General features: G+C 33.1%; 1 protein-coding gene across 1 annotated transcript; it reads left to right on the forward strand.

Annotated features, from left to right (window-relative positions):
* The first annotated feature begins 3,051 nt into the window (after positions 1-3,051).
* Positions 3,052-18,042, forward strand: LOC133203880 (RNA-binding protein 28-like). Its single transcript, XM_061339679.1, has 20 exons — positions 3,052-3,203; positions 4,562-4,607; positions 4,702-4,901; positions 5,647-5,767; positions 5,938-6,068; positions 6,177-6,289; positions 6,605-6,680; positions 6,787-6,879; positions 6,986-7,186; positions 7,548-7,760; positions 8,341-8,392; positions 9,589-9,698; positions 12,524-12,594; positions 13,657-13,789; positions 14,182-14,246; positions 14,502-14,657; positions 15,385-15,534; positions 16,888-16,962; positions 17,239-17,529; positions 17,876-18,042. The coding sequence occupies exons 1-20, from the start codon at positions 3,053-3,055 to the stop codon at positions 17,996-17,998; spliced, it is 2,571 nt and encodes an 856-aa protein (XP_061195663.1). The 5' UTR covers position 3,052; the 3' UTR covers positions 17,999-18,042.
* The last annotated feature ends 289 nt before the right edge of the window (positions 18,043-18,331 follow it).

Raw genomic sequence — 18,331 nt, forward strand, 5'->3', positions numbered from 1 at the left:
TAAAAACTCTCCTCTAGAATCATTATACAATGAACATTCTAGCAAAAAATGTATTTCATCCTCAGTTGGACTTGAAGTACAGTAACGACAGACTCTTTCACTCCAGGGAAGAATTTCATTTTTACCACATTTATTAAGTATCCTTCCATATCTACCGGTCTCTACCCTTAAGCAATGATTACTAATTCTGAATTTTGTGAGAATTACCCGATTGTCCCGGTTTTTCATATTCAAGTATTTTTCAAAATTGAATGACCCTTTATACTTAAAATATGTACTTAATTTACCAAATCCTTCTAAGGTACGATTATCTTTCCAAGAGTTTAAAAAATTATCATGTAAAATTTTGCTTTTTAATGTACAATTTAAATTTGTTTTCACTTAATTTTTTGCAAAGGGTCAAATCAATATGTAGTTTTTTCACTGTAGAATGATATACTGGAGTACCAATCACTGTTGATGGTGTTTGACTTGCACTCATTGAAAGCTGCCTCCAGTAAATTAGATGATGTATGTTCTAGTCTTTACCAGTACATGAAAATTTGCTTTAACATATCTATATATAATGGATACCTTCCCAGTTCAGAATAGATTCCTACGTTTGTACAAGTTTTAGATACCCCCATAATATATTAACAGAATTTCATATTGAGTTTTTCAACTTCCCAGTCTTTTAATATATGAAAAAGAGGGACATTTTTTCCTTTTTGGAGTAACATTAATAATTAATGCTCCAGTTCCAACAGCCATACAAAGCTATAGGTTTAATACAGTGCTCAAATATATGTAAAAATGTTTTTATAGAAGGATTAGCATTTTTATATCTCTATAAAATTTGAAGCATGCCTTCAAGCCTTTTTGATACAATTGTTTTTTTTTTTTTTTTTTTTTTTGCTTCAATAAACTTTCCATTAATTGTTTTCAAGAGTTATCCCCAGATATTTATATTGTTTTACACATTCTATAATATCATTACCCAGATGGAATGCTTCCTTTAGTAATTTACCCGAGTTGTTAAAAATTATTACTTTTGTTTTTTTTTTTAATGTTTATTTCTAGACACCACTCACTACAGTAATCATGGAGGAGATTGCGAATTTTCTTTTTGAATTTCGTTTTTTTTCCCTTAATGATTTTCGAACATCTTTTAATTAACATATAATCTAGCCTTTTTATCATCCATTTGCTCAATAACCTCATATATCACCTCCAACTGTGTTAATTTCATTATAGAATCAGCCATGCATATTAAATGTTACACTCACTATCAAGGGGTTCTCATCATATATTCATATGTCAAATATTTTATCATATAATGTATTTTATTATATGATTGAATAATTCCCATCTCTCTGATTGGCTGAGATCCAACAATGTTAGAAAAATACTACGTTATATTGACCTGCACGTGACCTTCCAGGTCAATATAAGGAATTATTTATTCTACATTGGACCAAAAATATAGATAGGGAAATCCAAATTGATGCAAATAGATTTGGAAAGTTATTTTACTTGCACCTGACTTCCACTCATATATATGAACACAACATTAAGGCACATAAATTCTTGGGTGAAGGGGGGGGGGGGTTGTAGGAGGTCTGCCCCTGTCCCCACCTTTTCAGAATGTAAAGTTTTAGTTTAAATTTTAAGGGTAAAAAAAAAATCAATGAAAGCCCCCCTCCCCGCATTTATGGACCTTTACATCCCACTAAATAAAATTTTGAGTTGGGAGAATTCTTTTCCTTGGGGGGAAGGGGGGGGGGCTAGTCAAATGTTTCTTTTAAGGTAAGTTGTCATTTTTTTTCTTTTAATGTACACTGAACCTAAACTAGAATTAAAAATTCCAAAATAATACAACTGCTTGTTTTTTTAACCCCGTTTCTCTCATTATGTTCGGCAAGTACTTCAGTAGATGTGAACAAGTAAGATGGCATGGATTGCTTAATGAGTGTGTGTCATTTAATCATTGAATCATATAATAAAACAATTATTGCTGTTTTTCGGTCAATACGATGATTTAGCCACCTTCGAAGTTAAAATATTCACCTCGCCCTTCGGACTCGGTGAATATAGTACTCCTCAGGTGTCTAAATCATCGTATTGACCTCAAAAACCAGCAATGTATAATATTGAACATTATATAAAATAATAATCCTTATGTAAGATCATGGATTCCTCGTTTGAATGTTTAGATGTAGATCCATTTAATTATTTCGAGGGGAGGTGGGGGGAGGTGTCCAGACACAATCTAGTACATGTATATCATAGCCATATCAAATTAAATAAAAACCGGCAATATAAGTGCCTGAAATATATGAAGATAACGAACAGTATTCAAGCTCAAAAGTCCATTAAACATTACAAAATAGGTGCAGAGCAAACACGGACCTCCAAAACATCAGAGGTGGGATCAGGTGCCATAGAGGAGTGAGCATCCCCTGTCGACCGGTCACACCCGTCGTGTGCTCGTAGAGAGGCATTTGATATTACAGCTCAATGGTTAGACAATATAAAATTTTGAAAAATATAATAATGATATTAGAAAACTTCACCGATGTCCCAAAGATCGAGGTGGGTTCCATCCCTACCCCCTTCTGGACCTCTAAAAAAAGGGGGGGGGGGGGACTAATACAATGTCTCTACGCCTTTTCAATGATATGAGATAAATTATGGAGGAATAATAATTAACTCATGAACAGAAATTCATCAAAGTAAAAGGTCAAATTAATGAATATATCAGATATAATTATACTCATTGCCAATTAAATGATCAATAACATTGACTATATGGATAGATCATTGGTTTAACAATCAGCTCTGACAGGAGTCAAATCGATCATGATTCTTTTAAATGATTTACAAAAATACTACTCTCGAATAAATAATACTTAAATGTCATCAGTTATATTTTTGGGGTTATACCTACTCAAATGTAACTTTTATAGAGTATAAAATTGAGCATTTAGATATACAACTCTCTGAATGATCGAACACAGGTTTTGCGCAAAAATTAGTGTTAAATGAGCTCGGGGTCGAGATTCAAAAATCAAACATGGCCGACAACGTGAGGAAGGAACATGTGGAAAAGAAATCAAAGACACTTTTTGTGCGAAATTTACCTTTTTCAACGACAAATGATAAACTTGAATCATTGTTTAGTGAAGTGGGTCCAACCAGATCATGTTTTGTTGTAAAAGAGAAAGGTATATCTCGCTGCAACTTACAAATTGTGGGACGTTACTGTCAATTGTTTACAAATTTATATATTAAATACACTTGTCTTATTTTGTATTAATGTTTCGAGTAAAATTTAGTATTTATACGTCGAAATGAAGAAATTTTATCAGAAAATAAGTTACCAAACCATAATGTATGTATGTAGGAATAAGCAGAATCGGAGACTATTAAAATATCATACGCCACTGGAAAATCAGGGACCTATACAGTATCGGGATAGGCAACTCCTTCAGCACCATGTTTATTTACTAAAATCATCACAGGGTTGTGGTTAACTTTTGAAACCTTAGGAGGCCAAGCGGTCCAAGACTTGCAGTAGTTGCCTATGCTGTTAGTATATACATCCCTGGCAAAATCAATCGAAAAGGGAGTTTGAGTATTTTATGTTTATCCATTAAATTTGTCTCTTGATAAGAAATGGTTTATTCATTCTTAATGTAACAGGGTTTGACACTAACATTTATAGGCTTTAGTCTGGCCGGACTAGTGCTTCTTTACTTTTACTAGTCTGCACGCGATTTTATGAGTCCGTCAAAAAAAAAATCAATGTAATTTAAGAACAAACATTGGAATGTACTTTTTTAATACTTTTTTGAAATGAACAATGCATTTACGTGAAATGTTTCATTCCAAGATTCCTTGAAACCTAGCGATCAGGAACTACGATTATTCCCAATCTCGTTCGTTTTTCTCTATACATTACATCCAAACATTCAGTATCTTTCTTTATGTGTCATATTAAATCATGATAGCTAATTTAAAAATGTTTAATTTCATACCAATCAGTCCTAAAATTAAGCACCAAATTGACTTGGAATTACCTAACTTCCCACCAAGAAGCTAGAAAGCTAAAAATACACGCGGGTTTTTCAGTGAAAGTTGTCGAGAATCGAACATTGGTAATTTATTGATTTTTTTTCCAGAAATATTTATTTGTACGTCCGGACTAATTAGCCACAGATTTTATTAGTCCGATTGAAAATGTATTAGTCTGAGACTAACGGACTAACATTAATGTCGAACTCTGATCTTACCATGCAATACTTTGTTAAATATTTATTAGTATTATATAAGATTTTTCATCCTTTAACTATATTGGCACAAAAGCATATCTGCGGAATATGATATTATACGACTTACTGTTCAGCTGCACCAAAGTTATGTAGACACCATAATATAAGAAGCATGATTTTACCATTGTGACATAATGACAGCCAAGTCTGTTCACTTAGGACTGTGTCAGAATATTCACTTTCAGATTAAGTGATTATATAATCTATAATCAATAACTTCGTTTCAATTATTTTGACTTCTTATTTTTCAGACTCTCAGAAATGTAAAGGCTATGGTTATGTTACATATTCAATGTTGTAAGTATATTTTTACAGTCTGACTTTTACTTCAGTGAATCTCATTTGTCATGTGATGTAAATCTTGCACTAACTTGTACACCTTTTTTTTTAGTGAAGATGCAGAGGCGGCAGTGTCGAGAATCATGTCTCTTGATGGAAGGAGACTGTTTGTGTCATACGCTAACAAAAAGAAAAAGGAGAAGAGAAAACCTAGAGCTAAGACTGAAGAAAATCAGGAAAAAGAGTCAGATAAAGATAGTGATGATGAGGAAACAGTTCAGAAACCTCAATTTGAAGACACTGATATGCAGAGTGAGTAACAAAATACCACTAGTTTTAAGGAGATGAAGTTTTTGAAGATGTTCAGAACTGTTCCCCCAAAAAATGCTGTCTTTTATTTCGAGTGTTTGTACACTATATCTAAATGTAAGTAAGTATGAAATATTGGAACAGTCAAACTTTGTTATCACAAACTCTATGAGAAAAAAAGAAAACAGAGATATATATGAAGAATTGAGATACTCAGGTTAAAAATACATTGAGTGGTTTGAACTTCTAACTAACTTTGGTATCATATATTCATGGTGTTCCAGATATTGATGTTCAAGAAACTAAAGTAAATATATTTATTTCCTATGTAGCTTGTAACACGAGCTTTGATTGGTTACGAAGTCGGATGTATATTTCCGTACACCCAACTTGAGCCGGGGGTAAAAAAACGTGACGTCACAATGCAAAGTTTCTCTATGATAAAAAGCAAATAACATGACGTCACGATGTAGGATGTAGTAAATCTTAACAATAACTTGAAACACAGTTGATTGGACTTGTTTTAAAAAGAATTTATTTGAGTACATAGGAGATAAATTCGTTATCCAGGTCCAATCGAGGGTGTACAGCCTTTGGCCTCAGGGTTTATGGAATAAAACCCGGGGTAAATCCCAGTACACCCTTGATTGGACCTGGATAACTAATAATATATTTTTTTGCAAAGCACCCTGCTCCAATTCAATGAAATGACAGAGAGTTATTTTTCCTCTTCATACTTAATTTACAGAGACCCATGATCAACATCAAAGTTGGCAGGAATTGAAGTATCTTCGAGCCAAAACACTAGTCATCCAGGGCTGGTCCCAGGAGCATGCACAGACTGACGTGGAAGATATTTTGGCCAAACTGTAAGATATATAATAACCCTTTTTTTAAGCAAACGTTACTTAATCATCAACAAAATTTCCACAAAAGTTATTCTGTCTTGTAATATTTACAAATTACTTAAGTGTCAGATATATTTTTTGTATTCTTGTTGTAGCCTTGCAGTTTGATTTTAAGGTTGTTTGTAATTTAGGAATGTGAAGAATATAGCCAAAGTGAAGTTTTCGGTCCCTGACCGAGATCCTCCCTGTGCATTTGTGAGATTTAAGTCAATCAGGGACACAAACAGAGCACTGAGAAAAATAGATGGAAAAGAAGGCAAAGGTTGGAATAGAGTTTTTTTTTCTCTAGAAAATTAGAAAATTGTTATAAATTAGGAAATTGTTGATTTAATATTCTTTAATGGTCATACATTATGTATACTATTTTTAGGATGTACACTGAAGGCCTGCCAGCTAAGTAAAGAAACAACTCCTAGCATTCCCAGTAAACCACAGAAAACAGTCAAGAAAGCCAGGTTAATTATCAGGAACCTATCATTTAAGGTAACATGAGTACCAATGTTTGATAAATATGTATTAGTGTACAAGAAAGTAAAAAAGAAATTAAGAATATTGAGGATATTGATTTTGCTAGAAGCTTTTCATCCAGAGACATTCCGAAATTTATTTAAAGGCATATTAAACATGAGTGACAACAATGATTGTCTTTAAAGAAAAATAATGTGTACTCATATTATTTAGTTCCATGTATTGGTTTGGTTTGAACATATTTTATTGTTATTTCTAATTACAAAGGGATTGGGCATTTATTGGAAATTTAGGGAAAACTCTATTGATTACTCAATCGTGTTCTTGCAGTGCTCAGAAGAGAAGCTACGGGAAACATTTGAAAAGTTTGGTGAAGTAACTGAAGTGCAAATTCCCAAATTAAAGAGTGTGTATTCATTAAAGACAGATATATTAAATTCATATTTGTTTAAACAAAGGTAAATGATAAAGAGTTTTTTCTTTGTGTTGTATGTTTCTTTTGTTTTCCATAGATGGAAAGCACCAAGGCTTTGGAATTGTACAGTTTGATAAAACAGAAGATGCTTCAAAGGCTCTGAAAGAAATGAATGCCAAACCTATTTTAAGTATGTGATATTTTCCTATTATCAAATCTTATGAAACAGAAAATATGTTGAAGTTATCTTATTTTTAAGTATAGAATAAATGATGAAGCAAATTCACATCTTGTAGATCGCCCAGTAGCAGTAGATTGGACCATTCCAAAGGATAAGTTTGAAGCTAAAATGAATAATTTGCCAGAAAAAGAGAATCCAAACAAACAGGAAGTTAACAAGGACAGGGAAGATAAGCAGAGAAGTAAAGGCCTCACAATAGGAAGTAACAACAGGAAGGAAACAGTGGAGAAGGATGAAGAGAGCAGTGAAGACTCAGGTGAAGGGCTACTGTGAATATCATAGTGTTGAAATGTTTTGTCAACAAGGAGAAATACATGTTATATTCAGCATTGAAATAGTTGTTCAAAAAATCCTCTTGACTTTCACTGCTTTTTCATACTTTGTAATCTTTTATACATACTGTATGTACTTCAGGGCATTTACATTTCGCAATTTGTTATGTTCTACAAAAATCTTATCATAGAGAAACTGTGTTGTGGAAGATGTAATATATGTGTGGTAGTGGTGGAAAAGGGGGGTGTTGAATTTTATATTCACATGCTACAAACCTATGCTATAAAATACAGGAATTCTTATCAGTTCTGCCTGTTTTTAAGTAAGAGTGTTTACTGTTTAAGGTGAAGACAATGAAATTGAAAATACAGGTGACAGCGAAGAAGAGACAGGGGAGAGTGACCAAGAGGAAGAAAGTGAAGAAGAGAACGAAGACAAATATGAAGAAGATTCAGATGATGAAGTGGATTCAGATGAAGATGTGAATGATTCTGATGATGATGATGATGAGAGTGAAACTTCAGAGGATGATGATGATACACCTGTAAAGAAAAAAGGTACAAAGTTTCTGCTGTAGAGGATGCTATGTTTTTTTTAGATTTCCTTAGTATAATTGTTGTAGAAATTTACCTATGATAAATCGTTTTTCAAAGATTATTCCTTATTTCCATAATTTTAAAATGATTTTTCTATTGTATCAGGCCCGTAGCAATGGTTTCAAAAGTGTGGGGGGGGGGGGGGGGACTTCCCCCAAAAAATCTGACAAGCAACAAAAGAAAAAAACCTAAACTGACCAAAAAGTGAGGGGGCCAACTTCCAAAATAAACTGCCAAAAAAACCCACGTAATTAACTGTCCAGATCCTCAAATTTGCCAGTGCTCGACATTACTGCAACAAAAAGTGGGAACATATATCGTAAAATTTACTATAGCAAAATGCTCTACTCAAAAAAGGGGGAGGCAGCCCCCCCCCCCCCCACATTCTACTAGCCTGTGTATGCATTACATAGCAATTTTTAATTTGTTTCTTAGAAATTTAGCATAAGGTACACATTGATTTTAACATTCATCAAGGTCTTTTTTTGTTTTTGTTTTTTTCAATTGGTTAGTGAAAGTCTAACTTTTCTTCTATTTATAGGAAAAGTCAACAGAAAGAGTGATGTCGGAGAAGGCAGGACTTTGTTTATACGGTAAGTGATCTCTGATGTGGAAGTGTACTAAGAAATAACTTTTATTTTTTTAAAAAATTTTTAAATGTTACATGTATGTATGAGAATATACACATGTATATACATGTACATGTGGGCATGAGGTAATTGGCAAAGTCATATATGCTGAATTACCATGTGCTACAATGTACATGTATATATAACCTCATAAACCCTGTAATCTAGTCTTTTTTTTATATGTATTTAGTAGAGATGGCAACGGATAAGCAGTTAACTGACTAATTGGTTGCAAAGATCGTAACCAGTTACAATTTTCATAACAGGTTTATTTAAATTTTTTCTAATAAACATAATACATTTTAGTTTTTTTTCCCAGAATACTCTTAGGAAGCATTTACGAATCTGAAATGCTGCAATTAATGAGCAATTTAAAATTTCACAAGATGCACAACTGTCAAAACAAGTCCCCATAATTAATTGTCATTATATACCTGAATACTAATCAAAGTTTAGTACCCTTTTTAAAAAGCTATTCTTTGTAAAAAATTATTGTTTTGTTCAAGTTGTTTAAAAACAACTATTTTTTCTACTCAGTAATGTTTTACATGCCAAGGTTTGTGAAAAAAAATAGACATATAATACCTGTCTTGTGATGATGGCGAAACATCTGTGATGTCAGAGAGACTTTTCATCTGCTTCTACTTTGATGAAAAAGCTAAAGCATTCAAATTATCATGAGCATTTATAATGAGTTGCTTTTCAAAAAAATTAAACTTGAATAATTCAAAAAGAATTTGCAAACAATTCGATTAACCGGTTACTCTGTCAGGAAAAATTTACAACTAATCGGTTACAAAAAATTATGTGATTGCCATCCCTAGTATTTATATTTTAAACTATTAGAAATATTTCTCATGCCAATGTTGACTCGAATACTATTAGTAAAAAAAATTTGTGTGCGATGTCACATAACATTTGAAGTGAACTTAATCAGACCTTCAGATTTAAGGAATTATTGCTGTCTTAACAACATTAAATATAAAGTATCATTAATTGGCCAATGAAAGAATTGTTCAGCTGCAAAATGTAAGCATTTTAGATGGCATTTAGATGACATTGCACTTGTGTATTTCAAAGTTGTAGAATATTAATGTGTAAATAAAATGTAGCAAAAAGGGAAGAAGTAATTTAATTTCTGTTTTTTTTTTTTTTTGCAGAAATGTTCCATTTGAGGCAGATGAAGATAGTTTAGAGGATGTGTTTTCAGAGTATGGGAAAATTAACTATGTAAAGATTGTGATGAACCATCAAACGGGCCAACCAAAAGGTAAGGAATAGAGACTGAATTCAGCTGATAGACGAATTACTTTACAGTGTACTTTAAAAAAATCTATGAAAATATAGGCGATTGTGATCTCAATATTGAATAGGAAATGGGAAACAGGAATTTGCCATTGCAAGGAGTATTGATTCTTTCACAAATGCATGCATTTTAAGGAGGTTCGATCCTGGGCTTTTGAACAGATTTTGGTCTGGACCTTTATTTCTAAAATCCTGCATCATTTTTAAGTTCTAACATTCAATCTGGATTCTACAATGCAAATTAAACTATCACTTACTTCACTTATGCCTGCTACCCCTTTTGGGGCATAGGCCGCAGACAAGATTCCTCCAGGCCCCTCTATCCTGAGCAGTGCTTTCAACCTCCTTCCAGTTCTTGCCCATTCTTTTAATGTCTGCCTCTAGATCTCTCCGCCAGGTGTTCTTTGGCCTACCTCTCCTACGTTTTCCTTGGGGGTTCCAGGATAGGGCTTGCCTTGTGATGTTATTGTTGGGCTTGCATAGAGTATGCCCTATCCACCTCCACCTTCTCTGCATTATTTCCTCTTCTATAGGGGCTTGGTTTGTTCTTTGCCACAAATTGATGTTGCTGATTTTGTCGGGCCATCTGATCTGGAGGATGCATCTCGGACAAGAGTTGACAAATGTCTGGATCCTGCTTGTTGTGGTAACAGTCATCCTCCATGTCTCAGAACCAGATAGAAGCACTGCCTTAACATTGCTGTTAAAAAGCCTAACTTTGGTGCGTGTTGTAATTCCCTTGGTCTTCCAGATGTTTCCAAGTTGCAGGAATGCTACTCTGGCTTTTCCTATTCTTGCTTTGATGTCAGTTTCCGTTCCTCCTTGTTGGTCCACTATACTGCCAAGGTAGGTGAAATGTTCTACTTCCTCTATTTTCTTTCCTTCTATATTTAATGAAGCATGTGATGGTGTGTTTGCTCTTAGGATCTTTGTTTTTGCAATATTGATGTTGAGTCCTATCCGTGCTGATGTTTCTGCCACAGTTGTAATTTTCTCCTGCATTTGTGCCCGGGTATGTGATAGGAGTGCCAAATCATCCGCAAAGTCTAGGTCGTCTAACTGTGACCATGGTGTCCACTGTATTCCATTTCTCCTATTGTCCGTGGATGATTTCATTATCCAGTCTATTGCAAGAAGAAATAGAAAGGGAGACAGTAGACATCCCCAACGAACTCCTGTTTTTACTTCGAATGGTTCCGTCAGTTGTCCTCCATGTATGACCCTGCATGTCAGGTGTTCATAAGAGTTGCGGATGATATTTACCAGTTTACAAGGAACTCCATAATGTCGCAGAAGTTTCCATATTGTCTCCCTGTCAACACTGTCAAAGGCTTTCTCGTAATCTATGAAGCCTACATAGAGGGAGGAGTTCCATTCAGCACATTGTTCGATGATAATGCGCAACGTTGCTATCTGGTCCGTACAAGATCTATTTTTACGAAATCCAGCTTGTTGGTCACGTAGCTTATCATCCACTTCTTCTTTCATTCTGTTCAGTATGATCCTATTAAATACCTTCCCTGGAACATCTAACAGTGTTATTCCCCTATAGTTGGCACAATCGCTGAGGTCTCCTTTTTTTGGAAGCTTGATGAGGTATCCTTCTTTCCATTCTTCTGGGATTGTTTCTACTTCCCATATTTTTTGAAAAAGTGGGTGAAGTATGTCGGTTGAGTTGTCAAAATCAGCTTTAAGTGCCTCGGCCGGGATATTATCAGGCCCTGCTGACTTGCCATTCCTCATCTATTTTAAGGCTATTTTTAAAATTAAACTATATCCAATGAAAAAAATGCGATTAAATTCCATTCAAATAGGATTAAGCCAGGAACTGTATTTTGTGGCGGAAGGTTTTTTTAGAAGAAAATGATAAATTTTTCCCTTTTGAAATATCTACAGTACTGTTAAGTTTAGATTCCTATTTTTCCATGCTGGTTGCAAACAGAGCTGTTTTTTGCAGTGAAATGTTTTATGCTTGTTCTGAAATATTTTAAATTATTTTTTATGAATTCTTTCATCATATTTTGACAAATATAGTAAATATATTCTGAAAGTCCAGGAAAAAATTGAGCCAATTTTAACATAAAATTAACACATTTTTAGTACATGTAATATCTAAAAATTTACATCATAGACCCCCACATTACTTTTTCTTTTCTGAATATATAAGATAACTTTGATCAATCTGCTTGAATTCATCAAAAGTTTAAGATTTTAACATAATTTTCTTGCTTGTTAAATTTTTAATATCAGAAAAATCACATTTTGTGAGTGCAGAAAGGTCAAATAATTGATTATGCAAAACAATTTGACACTTTTTCTTTGTCACAATTTTAATGTGTCTTTTTTAAAATAGATTAATAGTTTATTTTGTCCCATGATTTATTTGGATAAAAACATTGGAGGGAAAAAGTCGAATATGTGTTTTTTGATTCAGACACAAATTTCAGTGCAAAAAGGTCATATTAAATGTACTGTAGTGCCAAAAGAAGCATATTGACCCTTATTTTTTGCTTTGATTTTTAAATTTAAGCGATGTGCATGATGTGTGTAGAAACTAAAAATATACTTGACAAAAAAAGTTTAAGACTTTTTAAAAATATCAGAATCCAACCTTGTTAATATAGAAAATACTTGTATGTAAGAAGCACAATCATTTTGTCTATGGACATTTTTGCTGTTGGCATGTTATATATCATGTAATTTAAAGATATTGTATGTTAAAGAAACGACATCACTCATCTCATTGTATTTTCCCTATTTCCAACTAAATGTGATGGATGTTTATTTCAGGAACAGCTTTTGTACAGTTCAAAACTAAAGGAGATGCTGAGAGATTCAGAGAGGCAGCAGAAGATGAAGAGGTATTAGCTTCATTGTTTTCTGAGCACATGATTTGTATCATTCATACAGTATAATGAGAGCATGGATGTAGCAATTTCATGCTTAATTACAAATACATTTATTTTTCAACCAATTGTGGGTAATAATAGAAGATTATCAAGCATAATCAGTCGCAGTAATAACATTTAATGATTTATGCTGTCCAAGAGGATTCACTGAAACTACATGTATGTCTAACTGTGTACGAGTATTATATAAATAGCACGTTTTTGAGGGTAACAGTTGAAATTGACACCCCAAGGAAAACCATTGTCAACCGACGCGTCAGCGGAGGTAGACAATGGTTTTCCGAGGGGTGTCAATTTCAACTGTTACCCTCAAAAACGTGCACTATTTATTTTATTATACTGAATGTCTTATTGATTTCGGATGTCATTAAAAAATTCGGAGATCGTCGTTAACTTCACGCTTAGAAAGCTTTCAAACTCCCCGCTTCTATTTTTCTCAATAGGAAAGCTTCGTAAAAGATTTACCAACCTCTTTATTATTTGTTTGCTACTCAAAAAGTCCTTTATCACCTAAAGTTTGCACTAGCAAGGATGTTTCGTCTGTCGTTTGTCTTTTTCAAGTAAGCTACATCGGATGCAAGCTTTTATTGACGTCGTTTATTCGGCTTCTTTCAAATGCACAAAGGATGTTTTGAGAATTCTACGGTGAACCGTACACGCATGATTTGAACGCATGTGATATTTTCGTAATGTTACCCGTTGTCAAGTGTGTTGCTAACGCTGAGGGTAATATTACGGATTGTTAAATGTGTCTAAACCAATCAGATTTTAGTATTTAACATGAAAGTATAATAATGTAAAATAATATTAATACAAAAATTATAAAAAATTCAAAAGTGAGGTTATTAACCCTATTTTAAATTTTAAAGAAAAAAAATTCCATGAAAATCTTATTTCCTCAAACTCATGAGTTTGCTGACTTGTTGAAAAAAAATGGCTTGCTTGTGAGATCTGTTCATTTGTTTTCTGTTCTCCATTACTGTTTTCTTACTCTTTTCCTTTGTTTTTGTACAGGAGGGAATCATTGTTGATGGTCGGAGGCTAAATGTGATAGTGGCTGTAGAGAGGGAAAAGGCACAAGATTTATCAGGTCAAAAGTCAAAGGTGAAAGAGGACAAGAGAAATCTACATCTTGTTAGAGAAGGGAGTAAGTATCAAACAGCTGATTATAAACAAAGGAACAATATACATGATTATTTGTCAGAATATTACCAGTGCCAAATTTTGAGAATAAAATATGATAAATGCATACATGTATCATGAAGTGGTAAAGATGGCATATTTTATTTTGTGGTTAATTTGAATTTGTCTGTGTGTATACTGGCAAAAAAAACAACAACATGTAAGTTTTGATTTTAAAAAAAAATGCATTCAGTCATTCGGTTTATCAAAGTGTTAAAGGAAGAGAGAGATTTCATTTAATTTCATTGAATTTAGCAACTGTGGTTGTTGGAAAAAATATGTGTAAATCTGGAAAGTATCAAGATGCATTCTGCCTAAAATTTCTTTGAGTATTATTATCTTTTTATTATCTTTTAGTGATTCGCCCAGGGACACAGGCAGCTATAGGACTCTCCAAGGAGGATCTTTTAAAAAGGACAAAAGTATGATAAATAAGTCCCATGTTTATTCAATAGTTGTGAAAAAAGAACCCCAAATCATTTTTAGGTTAGGCATTATAAAATAAATAAAGGAATTTCATATAACTGTCTAAATGCCCTGCACTTTGTTTTACAATGTGGAATTTACCTGTCCATCAGAAAAAAAGTTCCTGGTAATAGATATTTAATAAGTCCTACAGGTGAGAATAAAGGAAATAAATTGCACTTTCTTTAATTATGGGATGTTTTCATATTTAGTTGGAGAATGTCAAGCGTGCTAAGTTGAAGAATCCCAACATCTTTGTATCGACCACCCGACTGAGCATTCACAATATCCCGACACAAGTGTCTGAGAAACAGCTGAAAAATGTTTTCCTGAGGGCAGCAGATAGCAAGGCAGCAGTTATTACTGAGGTAAACTGAGGGCTGGTCCACATTGAGTTAATATACTTAATACAATTTCAGATAAATCACATTTATAATCCACTTCCTGTTCACAATGCAATTTCACATTGCTGGTTTTCTTAACTTAATCATGTGACTTTATTGTGAATGATGTCAGTTGTGGTTAAGTTAATCTCATTATTAATTGTTTTTGGTCAACTTCACCTTATGTGGACATGATGTTAACTTATCCACATTAACCTGTCAAAGTTAACTCTATAGTGTTACTGTTCCACAGTGTGTAATTTGAATATTTGAGGAAGGGTGTTTTCAAAACAAAGCAAAATTATAATTGTTTAAAGTCTGCAATATTTACATTCATGTACATGTATGATGAAAATTTATATAAGAATTTATAGACTATATGTATATGTTAACAGTAATCAGAAGTACTTCATAAAACTTAAAATCAATTTACATTTTGTAGATAAAGTTTTTACCTGTATATCTATATATACTGGTATGTACATGTGTCTGCTTCAGTCAGTAAACAACAATGTACATGAATACACATAAATTAGTATAGATATGTCAGTATGGAGATGTATAAAAGTAAATAATTCATGAATACGATAGGAGGCAGAAATGTGCCACTACATGTCAGTGAACCTATTTTTAAGTGTGTAAATTTTATTTCATATAATATAAGCTCGTAATTCAATTACATTGATGTATAATCCTTATGTTGACATTACAGTGTCGTATCATGCGAGATTTAGAAAGAATGAACAGCAAGAAGATAGGAAAGTCACGAGGCTATGCCTTTGTAAACTTCACCTGTCATCAGCATGCTCTTAATGCCCTGAGAAACACCAATAACAATGCTGATTTGTTCGGTGAGAATAAGGTAAAACTGTTCATAAATTTTAAGCGTAAGACTATTAAAATAAAAATACTGTATTTGTACTTAAAAAGCGGGCTTCATATTTAAGCGGCTTTGGTGCAGACAACAATGCACTAATTCATGAAAACCGCTAAGAAATCGTTTATAAATACAATATACGCCACGGACATGTAAAGCACTAATTCATGATTTTGTCAACAACATACCCAGTGACTGCACTAAATTTTGAATATGCCAATTTTTGTACAGTATTTGCTTTTCAAGAATTAATTCCAATGGAAGTTTTTCTAAAGAAAATATTATAACTTTAACCAAAGTATTACGGTGCAGAGAATCATGTATACTTTGCTTTTTTCAAAAATAAGAGGAACATCACTTAAAACAAACTACAGTAAAACTTGTCTAATCCGGCGACCAGTGGTTCCAAAATTTTTGGCCGGATTAGACAAAATCCGGATTGGAGATAATTGAACCGCTATAGCAAGTTCAAAATTACATAGATATAAACAAAGAGTGGTAAATAAATACTTGATCAAATGTGTCATTCTTTCCGTTTCTTGAAAAAATCGTCTATTTCGTTTGGTTTGAACTCTGTTTGTTCTTAAGAATTTTCATTTCGGTTTAAGTTTTTTTATTCAGTAACGAAATATATTATCTGTTGGTCATTCATTAAATTTGAAAATCGTTAAATGTTTAAAACACACTCCAAAACCTCATCGTAGCAGCTCTGTAAATATTATTTTGTTAGGACAGATTCCTAATTAATTTCTTTCTTTTAAAATTTATATGAATTAATATTTAGACACTGTATTTGTTAATTTCAAATGTTATAATGAATATTGGACCAAAATCTTCTATCGTTATGGTCGCTGTAAACTAGCGACACAAAGGGAAGTATTCGAATTGCACGTTGTACACACAAAACGAAAGAAGAAAGGAGGTCATGAATAAGTCTCCAAGTTTTTCTACAGACATGCTACACGCAACCATCACTATCACTCGTTCTTTTGCTAGTTTCCTCGCCTTACTTGAGGCATTAACGTTTTTTTTTATCACGTTTGTTAAAAGCTAAACTGTCGATACAGGATAGATCGGGCACAGGTAAAAATAAGTGGCCGGATTAGAGGAGATAATTTTTACTAATTATGAGCAGTCAGTTCTTTAAATAGCGGCCGGTTTACAGAATAGGCAAGATCCGGATTGAACAACATTTATTAAACATAAATTATAAAGAAAATTCAAGGGACTAAAATATTACGCCGGACTGAACAAAATGCCGGAATGCACAACATTCGGATTCGACAAGTTTTACTGTAAAATGTGTTTTTTTAAATTATATATTTATTGTTTTGACAGAGGTTGATTGTAGAATTTTCACTGGAAAATAAAGCAGCTCTACAGGCCAAAGAGAAACGAATGGAAAGACAAAAGGTATCAGAAATATTACTACTACATGTACATGTATTACTCACTTCCCACTGTCTCTAGATCTGTTGTGCCTTTGCCCTTATGACTCCTCCTTACTTCAGACACAGAAACTTGATAATTAATTAAGCACTCAGCTTATCATGCCTGTTTTGTTTATTTTCTGTGATACATAATATGAGGAAATTATTATAATTTTTATCAAAATTTGTAGAATTGCATTTTGTATTATGAACAAAACACATTAAAATATAAATATGCTACATGTACATTTGCTATTAGGGACGCCTGGAAGCTCTTAAAAAGGCAAAATCAAAAGATTCCTTGAATGAGACCACAGAAGAAAAGAAATCAAAAAAGAATCAGAAAGTCCAGACCCCGAAAATGGTGGACAAGTTCATAGGGAGTCTCCCAGCTGCAGAGGATGGTAAAAAGTTACCTAAAGGCCTTCCCTCCCATTGGGGAGCTAAAGTCAGGCACAAACCTCGGCCAGTCGTGACAACAACTAATAAAAAGTCAAAAAAGAATGTACTCAAAAGGAAACCTGAGGAGGCAAATGTATTTAGTGAAAAGGTTTGTATAATACATAAGGATATAGAATTAGAAGTTTTACCAAAAGTTTTAACCAAAATTTGGATGGATAAGTGTTTAAATTACAAATTTGTTTCTTGCTCTTCAGTGGATCCACCTGATGATAATGGCCCTTATGGTTAATTGCTTTAAACATTTGATTTTTGAGTCCAGTTGTGCAAAAGGCAATTAAATAACTGATAGTCATTTTTTAGTAAAAGATTTTTCATATGGAAATTTAAGAAATAAACTATGGTTTAAAGTGAAAAAGCCTTAGTTCAACTAGCCACTGATGTTTGATGCTAGAAAGAAAAGTTGTTATTCAGTGCATGTCTCCTCTTTACTTTAGGTCAAAACTGTGAAACCTAAGAAAAGGAAAACAGATGGTGTTGATGACTTTGATATGTTGGTGAATAAATACAAGAAAAACTTGTTAGGCAAATCCCAGAAATCAAAATGGTTTGATCGGTGATGGCAAAAAAAGGACTTAATGTGAAAAAAGGATGAATTGATTGTTACAGCAATATACATGTATAATGTTGTTATGTATAAAATAAAATAAATACACTTTAAAAAAAAAAAAGAAAAAATCTTTTCCATTTGCACAGTTACAACACAATCTATTATGAATAGTTGTGGGATGCATATCAATTATAATGCTGCTTCATATGCTGCTAATGACTTGGTTTACAAATGATTGATAAGTTTATATTCTCTGGAAGATATTCATCCTGAATAAATTACAAGACAAAAATTGATAAAAACTAGATGTGTCGTAACACCACGAATGCCCCCACAGGCATCC

Source organism: Saccostrea echinata, unplaced genomic scaffold (assembly GCF_033153115.1).
Source record: "Saccostrea echinata isolate AGI-Se365-2 ecotype Australia unplaced genomic scaffold, CSIRO_AGI_Sech_v1 ptg000052l, whole genome shotgun sequence".
Lineage (NCBI taxonomy): Eukaryota > Metazoa > Mollusca > Bivalvia > Ostreida > Ostreidae > Saccostrea > Saccostrea echinata.

Bases quoted from the DNA above. Each gene is read 5' to 3' on its own strand.
- LOC133203880 (XM_061339679.1), top strand. From the start codon at position 3,053: ATGGCCGACAACGTGAGGAAGGAACATGTGGAAAAGAAATCAAAGACA. The intron at 4,902-5,646 runs GTGAGTAACAAA...CTTAATTTACAG, and splicing joins TGAAGACACTGATATGCAGA to AGACCCATGATCAACATCAA. The intron at 13,790-14,181 runs GTAAGTATCAAA...ATTATCTTTTAG, and splicing joins ACATCTTGTTAGAGAAGGGA to TGATTCGCCCAGGGACACAG.